Below are 18,942 nucleotides of genomic sequence, written 5' to 3' on the forward strand. Positions count from 1 at the left end.
TGGCTGAAAAGACTGAATAAAGAAAATTGCAGATACAAGTCGGGTTGCCTATGAACAAATATAAATAATAGTTTTTACTGTCCTCACATGCAGGCTTTGAATAACATTAAATAATCACTCTGATATACTGCACTGTATAGACCGCAGTGTGTGCCAAAATTAGTCTCAATAGCTCACTTGATTAATAACATATGTTTGGTAATATGCAACACTAAAATGCAAATTAAGCTAAAATGATAAAAGCCCTGGTTTATACATTTTTACCTAGACTGTATATATAACGATTTTAACCAAATCTTACAGCCCATTTCATAGTGAAGCATTGCTTTATAATCTATATTAAAATGTTTAAGCCTTTATTATTTCAGTTACTATTAGTAAATATTAGTAACTTTACATGGTGCATGTCTTTTAATATGCAATAACTGATCTTTTTGGAGCAGTGGAAAATAGTTATGAACATCGATATATCATCACCTTTTGAGTTGATATGGTTGACGTCTTAGCAAACAGTTACTTATTTACACGTACGACAGTGTGGAAGTGACATCATTATTCATAGCGAGTTGGGTTTCTGGCCAGCATATGTGTTATCTGTGGCATTGAGTATATGGACCTGAGCATACCTTTGCACAGTGTCACAAGTCTTCTAACAATGAGTCTCTGATTGGTTTTGAGATTTGCACTGACATCCCAATAATACAATGGTCACTTAGATGTAGCTGAAGTGGATGAAAATAAGGCAGTAAGCAGTCATGGTGGCAACCTTTTGCAACAGCTTGTGTAACTTTGTGTGTATTTTGGGGTTTTTGTTGTATCAAATTGCCCTTTTATATATGCAACAGTTCATCACATCACAAATGCTGTTACATTAGATTCATAATAGTGACAAAATAAAAGTACGTTTGAGAGCAAGGTTTTGATAAGATACAGCGCTTACGATTACAAAAATATTTAAATGTACATTGTTTATCGTTACCACTGTGCCAGCCTATTTTCATTCATATTAGCCTTACAAAACGCCTACTAAATATATGAGATATTAAAGGAGTAAACAGGTGAGTTGCACTTTGGAAGCAACTAACAAAAAAGTGGAGCTTAGAAATACTGTGTTATATTATATAAATCTGGATCTATGGGTAAAAGAAGTCTATCAATCGGTGTTATGCCAGACTTTTTAATGGTCTGTTTTTAAATGTATTTATTATTTTGTCCGGTGACATTCTTGTTAGAACACCCTTTAAAAGGCAAAGCCAACACATTGTCCAGCAGGTGTCTTAAATTTCTCCTTTTGTTCCCAAACAGAAGCTCACAGTTTTGCCAGTGTCTGTTTTCATACACAACGTACTCTCCTGAGAGTTTGTTACCACCGTTTCTCTTTCTATTATTTCCGAGAGTACCTGAAGAGGTTAAAAAAAAATACACACAGTAGACAATTGTACCACACATTGTCTTCACTTTATTTTTTCATCAGCTTTTCTGGGCAGAATATAAATCTTTAAAACAGTTAACTTATTGCATTTATACTGCTCAAAAATATAATGTCTTTGCAATATGGCGTTATATATTTAGACCTATTTGAAACCAGTTTTTGCAGAGTTCAGTACCCTTAATGGGAGAATGTCCTCCACCCATTCATTTGGGGTGACCATCATGCGCTCCCACAGGGCGGCCTCAAAGGGAGTGGAGTCCATCCAGTCCACCAGGGCTCCATAACTTCTGCCTGCAGGGAGACCGAGACAAATAAAGTCTTAAAAAGGACAAGCATTACACTTCTCATATAGCTTCATGTAAGTAAGTGTTTGAGGCCCAAAGAGTTAACATTTTCAAATGTTTCACAAATAAAGGAGAGTAAAGAAAAAATACATATTTCTTTGTATCATCATTTTGTATTTTACTTATTTTCTCCCTCACAAATCATCTCAACCCCCTCAGATTTATTTTGTAATGTTATATATAATTCTATATATCACTGACAGGGGATATTGTAGTGCCTAATGTTATTTCTACTTTAGATACTTTGACTACATTTTGTTGAGAATAATTCTGATTGCATGACTTGGACTATAACAGAATATGTTTACTCTGTTTTATTGATATATCAATTGAGTTTTGAGTATTTCCTGACATTCTGCTGGCCAACCAGTAATTCAAGAATGTAATGGCTGGATAAATCACAATGGAAAATGTGCAGGTTGTAAACCTAAATTCATGTGACTGTGGGATTAATATTGTGCCAAGACATTTAGATGTTGACATCTGCCAGGCAATAGTCCTGTTAGTTGAAATCAAAGTGAATATAAGTATTGATTAATAAATAATTGAACACTTTGGTGGCTTGGTGATTACCTGTGATACCTCACAATGCGACCCCAGGTTTTACATATAAATGACAACAATTTGACATCTAACTGAAACATGCACTTTACTACACTGTGCTGCGAACTGTATTTGATCAATACGTTTTTTAAGGAAATTTCTTAGACTTTTAACCTTTCTATGCTCCAGCTGATGATGAATACCTTAGCATTAGTCAGATTTCTTATCAGTTTGTGTTTTTAGAAAAAACATGACCTCTCCCTCTACCTGTTCCAGCTCCAATCCTCAGGCCCCCCAGCAGGTTGCTGGCTAGTCTGTCCCTGTCCCACACAGTGAGCTCCACGCAGGCCTCTGATAGGTCAGCGTGTCTGATGCCGTCGTACACCATGGTGTGGTTAAACGCTGGGTCTACTGTCCTCCGCAGCACGCGCGTCTTCTGGCGACTCTTCCTGCTTGTGTCCGGCAGAACGAAGCTTGAGATGAGGGGAAAGAGGGACATTTGTTGAGTGATTGATTTGAACTGGAATACCACTCATGTTAATTCATTTAATATGAGGCTAAGGTTTTAGCTAGGAAAAGGTTAGTTTAGCTTAGCATGATACTACAAACATGGGTCTATGGTTGGTTTAATAAAATCCACTTCCATGCACCTTTAATGTGCAGTAATTAACCATAATACGTCACAAAATGTATGTGATAATTAAAATGAGCTGTTTCACACAAAGTTAAATCTCCAGGAAATCACTGTGGTTGACAAGAAGTAGGCCAGAAGATTTCCCCCTGTTAAACCATAGAGTGTTTTTACACTTCTGTTTTTATTATAATCACAATGTTAAATTATGCTGATTGTCTGCTGGCTATACATTTATTTTTAATATAAAAGAAGTTGACAACATTCTCATCTAACTCTCAAAAGAGAGTATTTCCCTAAATGCCTGGGGTATTTCTCTAAGATGGATATTTATTTCATTCTTACCACTTAACATATGGGTCGATGGTTGCCCTGATTAGAGGCAGGTTTTTGCATTCTTTCACCCAAATTTGAATCTCTCCAGTGCTTGGACCCTCCTTCACTAATCCTTCAAATAAGAAATTCAAATAAATAAACAATAAGAACCTTGTCTTTAGAATGGGTGAGATTTTGGATAACAAAAGATAACGACAAATTTAAAAAGCAGATTAAGACTGTGTGTTGACCTTCACTGTGGATGATCTCTGGCAGGAAGCGCAGGGCTAGCCTAATTTCTCCTCGACCATGTGATGGCGCTAGAGTGGGTAGAGTCTGAAAAGTTTGAGTATAAATTACAAAAACAATACTTCCTTAATCTATCTTGTAGTGCCACTGCCAACATTCCTTTGTGCACAGGTAATACAAAACAATACAGCTGCATATAAAGTAAGCCTGTGGTTTTCTTCTTACCCTTGCTTTCAGTGCCAAGTCGTTCATCTGGGTGTGGTCAAAGTCCCATTTGGAGAGGTCGACGTCTACCTCGCCCAGGAAACTGTTCCTGCCAAACGTGTCGTGATGCCAAATAGAGAGAATGAGCGTCTGGGTTCTCAGGTACTCCATGCGAACACGATACTGTGGGGTCAAATAAAAGGGAGATGCTTTTGTTTGTTCATTATCATGCAGGTTTAAGCATTACAGAGTGGAATAGTGTACGTGCTTGCTTAGTACTACTTGAAATATATTTGTGGATTCTTACTCTTAGGATTTCGTTGAAAGTAGGACTCAGTGTTTTCTTTTTAACAGATGTTTTCCTCTTTCCAAGATTAGCTTTGTCAGGGACCAGGTAGCTTTTGACATACCTTAAAAAGAACAAAAAAGATACACCTTCAGTATAATGTTTATTTGCTTTGTCAGTCGAGGTACATTTCTGTTTTAAAAGTACTGAAAGGACACATTTATAATAATAAAAGGAGTATACTTTCTGACTTGCATGCACAAATGAATAACCTTAAATTAATTACACAGTATAGCAATGTTATTCTAGCATTTGTCAGGTACAGTACGCACGGATCTGAGCGGCCCCTCTTTGGGTCGACTGCAGCCAGGTCTTGGCACTGAGCCACAAAGATGTGAAACTCTCTGAGCTTCTGGATGTAGTTGATGGAGAACTGGATGTTTCCCTGAACCTCCACAAAGTCCCCGCTGTACATGGTCATCACGCTGCCGCTCAGCTAGGAGCACAGACAAACAAGTAGGTCACATTTTATATCATAAATCATATCGGTTAGATAATTGTTTTATTGGATAACTTGTTGTTTTGGTTTTCTTTAAATCAAATCAAATCTCGAGGTCTGGACCAAGCTAATTAGTCACATTTAAGGGGAACTCCACCCATCATGTATTTCAAATATGTTTCCAGGCGTTTTCAGGTTTCATAAGGAGAACTACTGCATACAAATGAAAAACATTGTATAAAGCCGGCTTCAAATTGTATATATTGCCTCAAATGATGTCACTTGTTGGTTGGGTCTAAATAATAAATTTAATTTTAAAATTAAAAACAAACTGGGGATGTATAGTTAACAATTGTATCTTCACAGACCTCTCCAGCCCTCATTGCTGTTTGAGACTAGCAGCTTTTGGCTACATTAGCAGTTACTACCAGCGTAATGCAACTGAATCTTTGACCAAGCTCCACTTACAAAGTAAGTGCATGAATTTGGAGATACTACTTCATGATAACAATGTATCTCTGATTCTGCATTAATTGTTATCCTTTCTTTTCAAACCATCTTCTCAACATTGCGATGCTAAATCGATGGAGTTCTTATTGTTGGTGTATTTGAAGATTTGGTCCCTACCATCAGTCTGATGTTGATAGGTAGCCCATTGTTTATACTTAAAAACTGGGCCTTACATGTGTCTTGTTGATTGAGACAGTGATCCAACTCCTAGCAACATAATGATTGTTTAATGTCTATCACAACTTAAGTGTAAAGGCAAATGAGCACCGCAGTTTAAGAAAGCAGTGTCCGAGAGTTAATTATGCAACAAGTAAGCAATGCATGCTACTGTGTTTGAACATACAGAGGACAGAGACGCCATGCCAGAGGAGCCGGTGAGGTTATTCAAGGAGCTGCCCTTCATTAGTCTCTCTGGGTGGTCACTGTCCTCGCAGGTGGAGTCAGTGTCTCTGCCAGTGTCCTGAAACACAAAGAGCAGGGATGCAGAGCAGGCTTTGACCGACAGGTCTAAAAGATGCAGGGGTCGTTTTACCTCCTTCTGTAGGAACGAAGGAACCGATTTGCTCATGTTCTTCAGGTGCTCCGGATCTGAAAATAAGGACGAGGTGGGCGATGGGATGGATGAAACTAAACAGTGGTGGATTGGGAAGCAGAAGATAAGATCTTGACTCATTTGCTTGCAAACATCCATAATAATGAAAAGCATCATGCTTTTTTACCATTACTAATGCGTCTCATGTCAGCAGTTGGGTCTTGCCTTCTTTCTTGCCCTGTGAAAACAATCAAAAGATAACACGGTCTCTATAAATGATCTGTGCTTATGGCCAGCCTGACTCAGGAGTTGAGGTTATGCTCACGTGGGGATAAGGATGATGTGATGTCCTCCATACTTTTAGCCAGAGTTTTAGGCCGTGCCTCTGCTCGCCTCAACGCTTTTGTTACAAGGTTTTGGGTTTCAACATCATTCTTACCTACAGAGGAAAAGCAACAGGTTAGAAAACAGGGCGTGTTTTCATGCTCCTATTGGTCTATGCAAATATTTAGGACAGCAGTTTACATTGAAATTGGACAGAGAACAAGAGTCCTAATCTTCATTAATCATTTGATTTATAAAACAATGACACAATTGTCAATCACAATATCCCAAGCACAAGGTAGAGCCATGTCATAGCTTATTTTGCAAGGAGAAACTGAAAGATAATGCAAAGAGTGCATGATGGTGAATTATTTAATTCCTCTGGTTTTCATTTAGGATTTTGTCACTGACATTTGCTAAGATAAAGCGCTTTGAATAATAACCGAAGAACAATTCAGTGACCTTTGTAAATGTTAAATATTTGTACAGCCCTTGCTTCAAATCTATTAAACCTACTGTTAAAGAAAGCTAACATGAAGCTGCTTTAAAAGGTTTTTATAACTGTGTGGTGTCAGTGAAGTAAGAGCAAAGTATCGCCAAGCCCAAAAACTAAACATCGGCAGCTGAAGGCAGGTACACACAGGGTTTAAAGAGATTTGCTTCTACCAACACAGATAACCCAATGCGGATATGATATCAAGGATACTGCTGGATACAACCCAGAGATAATAATCAACCATGAGTTTGCAAACAGACAGCAGGAGTTGGACTCCTTTAATACAGCTTTATTTATTTGTATTTTATTAAACTGAAAAAATGAAATCCTATTTATTGCAAGGAATTTATTTTTCAATATATTTTAAAGTGTTTTCTTGAATTCTTATGCATATTTCAAATTCACGACCCCCTCTGTCCTTAGACTCATGCATCGGACAAGAAAAACGTATATAGAAAAAGATGGATCCAGTTTGATTTGTCAACAATCCTCCAGGTGCTGCCAAAAAACAATAAAATGGGCGTTAGCAAGGACCACGCGACTTCTGACTGAAAGTTTAGATCAAGCATTTGGTGTGAGGGATATAAGTGTATAGTTGTTTCGATCTTTTACTATTTTAATCTATAAACTAAAAAGTTGCATTTCTGCTTTGACTCACATTAAAAAAACAGCTTCATATATTAATAATATTATTTTTGTTTAAAGAGTGAAGTAAGTGCTCACGGTTTGAACTGTTCCTGGAGCTGGACCAGGTTTCTGACGTGCTGCTCACAGACGACTCCGGACCTGCTTCTGAACTGCTGTAGTTCGCCCACAGGGGGCGCTGAGTCGTCTTGCTGCCCCTCCTGCTGTAACGCTCCTCTGAGCTCGCTGGAGTGCTGGCCCTTACCGGCCCTACTAGGTCGAACTCATACCCAGACTTCTCTTCAGAGCCCTCACCCTTGACAGCTGGAGAGGTGTGGACGCTGCTCTTGTCTGTCATGCCCAGGTAATGCCGAAAGTCTGTGGGAACACAGGCCCGTGCACGTGGAATCTGAGTCTCAGTATCCTCTGATGATCTCCTTGATGAGGCACCTTTGTCGGCATTCTGCCTCTGTTTTCTGCTCTGGGAGTGGACTGGACTAACATCCATTTTAAGTCCTTTATCATCAGGAACACTCAGAGCGACCATGCTAATAGCACGACGCATGGAATTTCCACGACTGCTCGAATTGCTAAAACTGTCTTTTCTGCTCTTTGTAGGACGAGTCTCTTTTCCTGAACTGCTTGTGGATTTCGTGGAGTCTTTTGAATTCCTTCTGGAGTCAGCTGTCGAATAATTAGCCAAGTTGTTTGTGCCATCATTTGCTGCTTTTGATCCTGCCTGTCTATCATGGGGTGACTTTGACCGATTCTGAAGAGATGATTTCATGGCGGGTGGTCTTGTTTTCTCAAAAGCAGCGTCACTACACTTTAACTCCTGAGATGAAAGCTGGGCACTTATTGGCTCTTTCCTTTTAGAGCTTTTGGGTTTCTCGATGGGAAATGATACCTTGGTGTCTGATGAGGACTCGCCCCAGAACTCACGCAGAGTGTGAAATTGTGATCGGTTCGCTCCTAGGCTAGGGGACAACTTGTCTATTCTCTGATTCGAAGACTCTTCCTCATCGCTGTCTGAATCCTTTCCAATTGAAGTCAGATCATACTCCGACTTGGTATATCTTTTATTCAGTTTTGCTTGATTTGCACCGCGAGGGACCTTACCATCCCCAAGAGCTTTAGGTTTGCCAGTATAAAATGGAGACTTGTTTCTCTCCTGCTCCCAGAAAGATTTCAGCTGTTTTATCTTCTCTGCAGTACTTTCTTGATGTGGTAAACCTTTTTGGTTTGAGCGAGGACTTCTATCTTTATTAGCATCCTCCTTTCGTTTAGGAGGCCCGCTTTTATCCTCACTCTCTGTTCTTTCACTTGAACCTCTACGCATTTGTGTTTTAGGGGTGGTTTGAATTTCATCTAGCTTGTAGTCCATACATGGGCTGTTTCTAGACATAAAGAGTTTCTCAGAGTCCGGATTTGTATCCAATTGAGAAACAGGAATAGTCTCCGACAGTTCCTCTTGCAGGAGGGTTTCTCTGGACTGGAAAATATTGTTCGGTTTTGCACTGGACTGGATGTTTGTCCTTGGCTGTTGAATGAGTTTGGTTACACATGAAATCTCAGGGTCTGAACCTCTTCTGTCAGCTTCTTGGAGGTTGGCTGTAAACTTTACATAATCAGAGTTGTCATTGTTTTGACTTTGTGTTGAAGCATTCATCACTGGATTGTCTACATCCTGTTTTGTATTTGAGTTAACATTGTCTCCAGTCTCTTTCTGTCTTTCCTCCCCATGTTTCAAAGCAGAGTTATCATAAATCCCCTTCCCGTTATATACAACAGGCACAGACGGCATATCAGGTGCTCTGTAGGGTTCGTTCACTTTCTCCTCGTCTTTCTCTGCTGAGAGGCGAACAGGTTTGTGTCCTTTGTCGTGGGGCGTAATAGATTTGCTGATAAGTATTTTGGGACCTGCGTTGCTTTTCTCCCAGAATGACTTCAGATGAGAGACTTGCGGCACTTGGCTTTCATCGTTATTATCTGTACCTTCCTGACCTTGCATTTTTTCTTTGGTATCCTTCTTCACCTCCTCTCGTGTTTTAGTAACTTCCTTCTTACCTATTCTGTCTGTTGCTCTTAACTCTTCGGGCTCATTGGACTGTCTTTGTAATTGAGTTTCTACAGTTTCATTATTTGTATTGCTTATAATATCCCCGGTATCTTTTCGTGATGAGTCTTTACCCCTAGACTTGCTGATTCCTACATGTTCGGCCTTTGGACTATCTTCTGTCTTTAACCAATCGAGACTATCTGTGCTGCGGCTGAACCAGTCCAGTACCTTCGCGATGGAGTCCCCCTCATCACCAGTGGGACTGCTGGTCTGAGTGGACAATTGAAACGCATTTTTCTGATTTGATTTATTTTGCGTTGTCTCAGACTTATCAATGAAGTTGAGATCGTAAGACACAGGAGGGTCTGCATCTGAAAAAGACCATTTGAAAACAGAATAAGATACTAGTTGTATTATAATGAGAAAGCTAGTACTGTCAGAGCTTCTGTTATTGGCTTTGCGGCTATTTGCGCCTCCACCCTGCCTTAAATGACACAATCAGACTCCTTTGTTTACTTCTGTGACATGTTTACATTATAATCAACACTCAAACTTCTATTGGCTAGCGCTCCAACACATTGTACGTGATAGGCTAGGGGGGGGGGGGGTACATCTCCAATGGGTTTACCAAAACCGGCCAGCAGACCAATCAGAGCAGACTGAGCTCTGGTACCAGACACATGGTGATAAGAGGTGCTGCAGCACAGGCAGTATGATAAAAATAACCTTTTTGAACATTAAGAATAACAAAAAATAAAATAAACTTGAAAATTAGCATCAAAGGGCCCCTTTAAGTGGTAACTTTCCATCCACTCCCTATATTATTTATAACTTTCATATTACTGGTGTTTCCCACCTGTGAAGATGGCATTTGTATTTTTTTTATGATTACATTTGTCTGTGTTGCTCCAGCTGCACCCTGTGGTGTTTTCATCAGCTGCTATGGTGATAGGGAGGGGGTGATGTGCAACAAAGCCCCCTGATGTTGCTTTTTTGTCATTTTTAGGGGTATGCGCTGAAGTAACAGAGAGGAGCAGATATTGCTGCTTTATCTATAGTAGAGAAAACATTAGCAGGTACTATTAAGCTGTACATAAAAGTCTGAAATGTGTTCTTTTATTGTTTATTTTCTGACTTATGTCCGTTTTTTCTTTTTCTTATGAAATATGGCAAAGAATGTTGTCCTTTGTAGACCTCCTGAATCCTGAAGAATAAAAACAACCAGAAAAATTTGCTCTGAAATGTCACGTCAAACTGCTCACTACTCTTTTCCCAATTACTTGCTTCATTTTATTGGTCTAAAGTTTAGGAACAAAACTCTCAGTTAACATTGGATGACCAGTTCAAACAGACTTTTATCACAGTAAGCCGAGGTATTTCTTGTCACTGAACTCACCCACAGTGCTTTGGGGCAGGCTCAGCTCTCCCTGCCTCATTGATGTTCCCACACTGCTGTTGTTTCCTATGGCTGAATCCTGAATGCTGCCGCTGTGCAGCTTGAAAGTGTTTAACCCTGCATGTTCTCTTTGTTTCCGATCATCTCGTTCATCACTTTTCTGTGGGATCTCTCGGTCAGTGGATGCATCACTCCTGGTGAATGTGGCTGGTCTGAAATGATAAAGGCTGTGAGTTTTAGTCATAGGATAATTTATTAATATTTTGGATTCAGAGTTGTGTAAAGAATCGCCCACTGACCTGTCTCTAGTTATAGAAGGTGTGTATCTTTCTCTCTCCAGACTGGAGTTAGAGGAAACCTGAGATGGCTGCTGCGAGTTGTTATGTTTGGATGGCTGAGATACTTCATTAGAAACAACACTTTTCTGTGGTACTTCATCCTGTCCCTTCACATAGGACTGGTTAGAGTTCTCACTGGACCCCCGTTGGAGGCTCAGTCTTGGGGCAGGTACAATCCCCGCTGACCCACCCTGAGTGTCTAGTGCCTGGCTGTTGCTTTCCGACTGACTGGAGCTACGTCTTGAGAGAAATGTCCTCTTCTTTGGCACTGGCTTGAAACCTCCAGAGGAGGCATCCGATGTGAGGGAGCCTCCTGAAGTCTGACTGGTCCCTGCTGCGTGGCTCTTCAGAGGAGATATGGGCTCTAAGGGAATAGCAGAAGTCTAGTTTAAAATACTGGGCTGAAATCTATTTGCCGTTCATATTGTGTGATGATTCTCAATTTCAAAAATGTTAGTTTAAATTCTAACCTGTCTCAGATGACTCCTGGTCCCGCCTGGTTGACCTGTCATCATTAGTTTCAGGTGGCTCAACAACTATCAGGGAAGCACGGTTGAAAGGGTTGTGCCTCGGCTTGAAGGAAAAGGACTATAATTACTTTTGGCATTGCAATAGCTGCATCAAAATATGACCGCAACTTTCCCGGAGCAAAGGAAATATTCAGTTAAAGGTGGGGTAGGTACTTTTGGAGAAACCAGCTCGAGTGCGCTAGAATTTGAAAATACACAACCGGACAAAATCTGCCACTTCCTTACAGAGCCCCTCCTCCAACACACACGAAAGCGCACATGACCAATGAGGGCACGAGATAAGTTTGTGCACAGATGGAAGGCTGACAGGCAGGTAGGCCATCCAGTTACTTTAGCCGGGCCGGCTAAAATGATTGGTCGTGCTTTTTACAGCGCTACGGCTTCCACAGATGAATTTTTTTAATGTATTTATTGTCAAAGCATTTAATATATTCATTGCTATCGGGATGTTAAGAGCATTCCATGGAATATAACAAAAAGTGTTTCTGAAATAAATTACATACCCCACCTTTAAGGCTGTTTTGTAACACATATGCCTACCATTCTTGGAGATCGGACTGTTGAATTTAGAAGTTCTTTTTCTGCATTGCTGTGGAAAAAAACTTTTAAATATTAAATAAGCAAAGATGAATTTAAAGTAAAAACAAGCCCTACATGACATCAGGTGAAGTGCAGTTTCACATAATGTGCCTGCTGCAAAACATCTAGGCAGCGATGCTTTTCTTTCTCTAAAGTACACTGCAGTGTGCATGACTGGGGCTTACTGACTCGTAAAAGAACACACTGGTATCAAAGAGAAAGATGTCTACCCAACCAAAAGATCCAAAGAAAGTAGGAAAGCACACAATAATATCCAGCAGTCTGTGGCTGAATAACAGAAATCATTTTTCAGAAAAGGACATCTCTAACTCATGTATTTATTTAATTTAAAATGCATGTGATGGAACTACACTGTCAAACCCTACAGTAGCATAACAGGCTACAACACTAATTTAAGCAATTATATTCTACAGTCTACTGTGTGTTTAAGAAAGGTACAGAAGCTTGGCCAAATCAAATATTGACCCAACTTGTAAAATAAACATGTAGAATGTGACTAAGTGGTGGCAAAACTACATAAAAACACTGGTAGACAAAGTAAAAAAAGTATTTGTCATAATTCTCTGGTCTCTAAATAACAACCCCCCTCTATATATAATATATAAATAACAACATTATTATTTATAATTAGGTGGAAACGTTTACTCTCATTGAGAACCATTATTCTGAGAGCTCTACACTTTGCTAAACTCTTGATCTGTCAATCCCTTAATATTAGTCAAACCACATCCTGTAGTGTTGTGAGCAGAAGCTGCTGCTGGGCAATAAAACAGATAGGTTCCCAGTGAGCACCACCTATGTTTACACAGACTGAGTCACAAGACAGCACACACACATACAGAGGTACTGTTAATATTGATAGAGTGAGAATCAGAGAATAGCAGACAACTCAAACGCTAGCACACCATTTCAATCCAACACTAGTTTGGTTGAATACCATTTTTTTTAAAGAAAGGAGATGAAATCTAAAATAATTGTGGATCTGAAAAAATAAAGGTGTGTGTACTTCATCTCCTGCAGCTGTAGTGCTTCCAAACATCTGGCAGGTTTTGGTGGAGCGACGATGTCCAAACCTCGACTGCTGGGTGTTTTGGATCTTTCAATCCTGAGGGAGCCATCTGTTACAGAGAATTAACGGGAGTTTATGAATTACAACACTGTGTGATTAAAATGTCAAGTTTTATATGTTTTCATTGCTGCACTATTTTGATGTTTTTCCAGCCTCTGATGTAAAGTGTATATTTATATTTGTATCTGTTTTCCTGCAGCTGGTTTTATCTCCCAAAGTATTTCTGTTAGCTGACAGTTGGCAACAACGTCCTGAAGGACACGCTTTTGCTTCGATGAAAACCAATGATACAAAATCCAATATTTTCACATATTGTTTAATCTGATCTTCGTCTCTTCTGTAATATATAAAAAATCTACTGTGTAAGGTTATTTATTTTTTCCTTCCAGTAAGCCAGTAGACATCTGAAGGATCATGAAAGTACCTCTGAAGATGAAAACTGCTGCTGGATAAATGGTAAAAAGATATGCAAAGAATGCTGGGCCACAAATGGAGCTAAAGCATGTGCTTTATAACAAGCCCTTTGTCAACAGTGTAGCACGAACACACCTAAACCAGCTTTCCTCGGTTTCATGGAGGCCAGGATGATCTCCGAGCCATGGATATTGTCCATGTGTCTGAGAGACTTGGCCTCGTAAAACCACTCTCCAGTCTGATACTTCAGCTGAGTGTTCGGCTGTGAGCCGTCCAGTAATTTCTCCATTTTACTGAAGGGGAAACACAAAAGAGACATGTACAAATGAATAAGTCAAGAGGTCATCATTGTATCTTATTCCCATGTGACATATTTACAATGCTTACTTGAATGGCCCTGAGTCGTTTTAATTTAGTTTAAGTAGCACTAATCTCTAAATACGGAGTAGGCTTCGGGCAGAAAGAAAAGCGAGAAAAAGTGCTGGTTTGTCTCCACATCTTTAATCTTGCAATCTTTTAATGTTTCAGTGACTTTCTGAACTCGGCCTAATAAAATAAAATTCTAATTATTTAATAATATTTTCATTACACCATGTATATTTGTTCTGCTCTACTACCTCCAATGTGTACTCCACCAGCTCTACATACCAGTTGCACATGATCGATCTAAAAGGATTACGGAAAACATTCCCATCAAGTTCAAATTGAATCAAAGAGAAATGAGCAACTCTTTCCTCTTGACAGAGAAACAGTGGTCATGTGAAAAAAGGGTAGCACATTATTACAGGCTGTTGGCCTAATCCTTTTACTCAGAGACACAGCGAGCATTCAGTCAACCACTGATAAAAAAAAGTCCACCTGCCAATTCCATTTAACTCAAAATGAAAAGCACATGGTGTCATGACATTCCCGACTCTTAATGAAATGAAACGCATCTTCTACAAGGTTTTTGTTTGTAGGTTATCCTCCATGACTGCATTTTTATTGGGAAAGAAGTTCCTCCTTTTGTTTTTGGACATTAAAAGGAATACAAATGGGCCTTTTGTTTGCCTTAACAAGTCTTATATACACACACAGAGTGATTTTTGTCCCCGTCTAAATGAAGAGTTTAACAGCGATTTTAGATTTTTATTCAACATTTGTCTTTTAGGGACAGGAGACAGTATCATTCTCTTCCCTGGTGAGGTGTCCCTTATTGAGGCATTTAAGGGTTTCTATTCTTATCCGTCAGAGCAGCATGATCATCTCTCATGTGTGGACATCATCTTGGCTGTAATCTAATTGGACATCTCACATTAAGGCTTCTCAGCGAGGGAGGCGACGTCTGTTCCGGCCAAGCTGTTATTGTGTTATTCCATTATGGCCAGACAAGTACTATTTTGAATGTCCCACCAAATACCTTTTCTCACAGGCAATGGACAGATTTAAGTGTACTTATTCAATCATTAAAATGTCATTAGCTGAATACCCATGACATTAGCTGGAATGTCAGCCAAACATTTCTGCTCCTGTAAAGTAAGCTGAATGCTGTTGACATTTGAAACTTCTACCCTTAAAAAAAAGGGTCAAAGGACGTCAGATGCTGATTTATTTGAGCTAATGTATGCCTGACGCATGTTTCTACCTGATTCTCTGCTCCTCAGCCTTCTTCAGGTCTGTGTCCCTCCTCAGCACCGTCATTATCATCCCCTGCTCCTCCTCCGTCAGGTGGCTCAGGTCGATCATGGTTCCTCCTCCTCCAAGTGTGTTTCTCAGCGGGCAAGTGTGAAAAAAGCTTAGCAAGCGGGAAGCAACCAGCTGGGTCTGTCACTGTTGGACAGATTTACATTGTCACATCCTAAGTAGTTTAAAATATATATATTTTACAACCTTGACGATGATTGGTACATACCTAAAATCAAATAGACAGTCTTTAACAGTTATCTAGGGAGTAGAAAAACCACAACATGGCATTTTTAAACAGCCATTAAACTACAGTGACTTATGTACAACAGACTGTTGACTCCCCTTAGCTCAACTTAAATCAAAGACTTTTGCAATACCTGAAGCTCTTCCCAGTTCCCCCAAATGAATTCAGTAACATCATGAAAGGTAACCAAGTAGATTTTCTCAATAACAGTAACTTTGAGGTACTTTACTCGAGTATACCCATTTCATGACTTTATCCTACTCGTCTACATTCACAACAAATATTAATATTTTTCTCCCCTAAATTAATTATCAGCTGTAGGTACTACTTTACATACAAATCTATGATGTGAGGGCTACAAGCCTCACAAACGAACACACATCCTAAAGGTTATGCTTTTGTTTACATCAGACATACATAGACACATTTATTTGAAACAGCTTCATTTTGCTAGATTGAGTGCACGCAATGTTGTTTAAAATATCTATTGTTAATTGTGTTGTGTGTAATCCTATTGTCAGTGTCTTACAGCTCACCTTGCTCCTGGCACAAGGCTGAGCTGATGAAAAACACCTGCCTTTATAGATGTGTCAGCTAATTGGACTACGCCATTCCTCTCAAACCCTGAGGGGTGTTTAAAGAGGCCACCCCTTTTTAGAGCCTCTTCCCCCTGCACGCAACAATGGACTGGCCAGTAGTGCTATACATTCCTGCAGTGTGGAGATGAGGGGGGGTATGTGAGTTTCTCTTGGGCAGAAGAGCACACAGGATGTCACCCATTTTTGTGACGTTTTGTTTATGCGTTAAATGCTAGATTGTGTCTGTTTATATCTACACCTTTTTGTTTAAACCTAATTGATTTTATTACCCATCTTAAGACTGTACATATATTGGGCAAATAAAATCCTTATTTTTGCACTTCAACCTGCATTCCTGATTTTTGCGTACCCTGGTCCTTCACATATGATAAACTTATAACATTCAAAGCATTTACAGTTTATCTTGTGTCCCTTTAAAGGGGCCCAGTCCTCTTGTTTGGTACCACTGGACAAAACCACAACATATTTAAATGAGCCCATCTCAATTTACCACAAAACTACAAATTATGCTTACACAATAATGCATTAACGTTAAAAGTCGAATCATCTTATGAATTATAATAATGATTACCTGCACACTGGTACTTTTAATACTTAAAGTAGATTAATCCCAGTATAGGTTTGTACTTTTAGATAAGAAAATAATCGAAGTACTTCTTCCACCCCTGTTTCTTAAAAAAAGTACTTAAAAAAAAACAGTTAAGCCAACATCTTGCAAGAAAACAGCATCTGAGGGCTTCTTAACATTTAAAAACCTATTAATGTGTCATACCCACTTAATGCGAAGAAACTCAGCTAACTGACAGAACCATTTTTACCGAAACAAAACACAAGTCTCACAAGAAGTGTCTAAATGAGCCCTTAGCGAAAGAATGCTAACACACTTAGCACAGAACTCTAGGTATAAATACCCTTATTACATATCGGATCTGCACAAACAAGATATTCTCTCCACAGATTCTAGGGGTATAAGTATCATCACTGAGCGATCAGAACTCGCGACAGGGGAAACAAACACAGACATCACGACACGGAGCTTTACGGAGCAAAAACGGGACATTGTCTTACCTATGCTGTTGTTCTGATCAAAAGTTGTGTTCAATGGCATTAAAACGATAAAAACGCTGCTGAAGGTTAATCCATAGGTTAATCCAATGTGTCTGTGTCACTTTGAAATGATGGATTTTAGGAACTTCCCCTTGATTATATTGGCTCTAATGGTTAAAAAGAGGTGTCAATCATCAAAATCGACCGAGGGGGGCCAGAGTTATGGAAAATGCACCCAAATGACCACAGAATTGTTTGTTTTTCTCTAAATCTCTCTAAAAATGTAAAATGTCACTTATTTTGCATCAATCTTGATACAGGGTACTTATATGTTATAGTTTGGATTCCTAAAGCTTTTAGTCTACTATCCCATCATTCAAGGGTGGTTTTCACTATAAGTATTGTTTTTTTTTTGGACGGACACTATAATCTACAGATTTTTCAGATTCAATCTGAAAACATCTAGATTCAGATTGAATCTACATGTTCAATCTGAATTTACTTTAAAATAAAAAAAATCTATATTGATTCTGACTCTTCTACATCCAACTCACAGGTTTATCATTGCTTTGAGAAAAAAGATTATTAAGTTACCCCTTTTTAGAAGGGAAGATATAGTCAATTGTTCTGGGAATGTCATTTTCGAGCCTGAGGCCTGAAAAACAGGCTCGGGGCTCAACTGGTTAAGTGTATTTTGTGAGCTCCTTTTGAATGTTTATTTAGGAAACTGGCTGTTTACATAACAGGTAAGAAGTCAAATGCCCAAAGTACCGACTTTGTGAGCATTTATACTTACTACATTTATACTAAAAACAACACATTTTTCATCACATAAGACCAAAAGAAAGTAAAATGATACATGTCTTTGTGTAGCTGCAGATTCTGAGATAAAAGTGAATAAGCTGTAGGACACTGTCATTGTTTTTCTCTCGGTTAGGCAAACTTAATTTAATTTGATGCATTAGGTTAACTTTGGCTTTGACTGTTTCAAATAAAAGTAGTTTGACTTGTTTTACACAGGTTCTAGCAATGGATATTTTCAGAAATAGTTAAATCATGCTACTGATTGCATCCTTTTGTTATCCACTTTTAGCAAACACCTATTTATGAATAAGTAATGATGCAAGTTGACCTTTATTGATGTCAGAGTGTGTCTCCTACCTTACAGGACGCATGCAGGCTGGTTACAAATGGCTACTGTAAATCCCATCCTGATGTGTCTGTCGGTTAACAAAAGCAAACAGGTGAAGAAGGTGTAGCGGTGTTTGACTCCTCCACTGCTCTGATGCTGCTGGATGTGCTGCTGCTGTGAGCTGAGGAGAGGGTGGAGTGTGTGTGTGTGTGTGTGTGTGTGTGTGTGTGTGTGTGTGTGTGTGTGTGTGTGTGGGGAGGACCTGTCATGTGCAGCAAGTACAAGCAGCCAGCAGAGCAGTTAAACTCTTTTTTTCCTCTGAGGTGTCTTTTGTGCTGTAATGGCAGGTGAGGTCCAGCAGGTGTCCTCAGTTGATATCATTATGTTTGACAAAAGGGTGTGGACATCCTGAGGTATTTAAAAACGCAATCACATGTTCACAATACAAATATGTTTGAAGGCCTGTGTTGGGAGTACACACGCTGCAGACATTATTCCAACTGTAACCTGATGTAACTCCATGACTTTTAGGAACACCTTTATGTTCAAACTACTGGTTAGTTGTTGATCAGTCCAGAAAGAAGAGATAAACAAAAACATCTGGAAACCAGACCTTGACAGAAGCTGGGAAGTCTCTGAGGCTTTATAACTGCGGAAGATGAATAAACTATGAGTTATGCTGCTGGCTGATTGTGTAATTTGGTTAAAAACACGAGAACTTTATCAAAAATGTTTGGCTTATGTCCGCAAAATGGTGTGATAAGTGCCTACCATGGCATGACTTTGTTGGCGTGTTTGATTTTTGTTAAGTTGTTATTGTTTTATATTGTTATTTCAAGTATCCTAAACTCTAGAGGCAT

At 39.3% G+C, this 18,942-nt stretch overlaps 1 protein-coding gene across 5 annotated transcripts; it reads right to left on the reverse strand.

Annotated features, from left to right (window-relative positions):
• Positions 1-1,442: 1,442 nt before the first annotated feature.
• On the reverse strand, positions 1,443-18,260 carry sytl2b (synaptotagmin-like 2b). 5 transcript variants are annotated; one of them, XM_034113149.1, is made up of 21 exons: positions 18,112-18,260; positions 15,287-15,318; positions 15,020-15,204; positions 13,531-13,688; positions 12,919-13,030; positions 11,853-11,901; positions 11,253-11,370; positions 10,744-11,146; positions 10,445-10,656; positions 7,089-9,419; positions 5,871-5,984; positions 5,733-5,783; positions 5,546-5,640; positions 5,357-5,473; positions 4,337-4,500; positions 4,026-4,128; positions 3,740-3,901; positions 3,517-3,601; positions 3,296-3,398; positions 2,587-2,792; positions 1,443-1,723 (listed from the first exon to the last, which is right to left on the reverse strand). In XM_034113149.1, the coding sequence occupies exons 3-21, from the start codon at positions 15,118-15,120 to the stop codon at positions 1,575-1,577; spliced, it is 4,833 nt and encodes a 1,610-aa protein (XP_033969040.1). In that variant the 5' UTR covers positions 15,121-15,204; positions 15,287-15,318; positions 18,112-18,260; the 3' UTR covers positions 1,443-1,574. The 5 variants fall into 5 exon arrangements, with proteins under 5 accessions (XP_033969040.1, XP_033969042.1, XP_033969041.1 ...); XM_034113151.1 differs by lacking the exon at positions 15,287-15,318 and having other exon boundaries at positions 11,253-11,355; XM_034113150.1 differs by lacking the exon at positions 15,287-15,318 and having other exon boundaries at positions 3,296-3,392.
• Positions 18,261-18,942: the final 682 nt, after the last annotated feature.

This window comes from Trematomus bernacchii, unplaced genomic scaffold (assembly GCF_902827165.1).
Source record: "Trematomus bernacchii unplaced genomic scaffold, fTreBer1.1, whole genome shotgun sequence".
Lineage (NCBI taxonomy): Eukaryota > Metazoa > Chordata > Actinopteri > Perciformes > Nototheniidae > Trematomus > Trematomus bernacchii.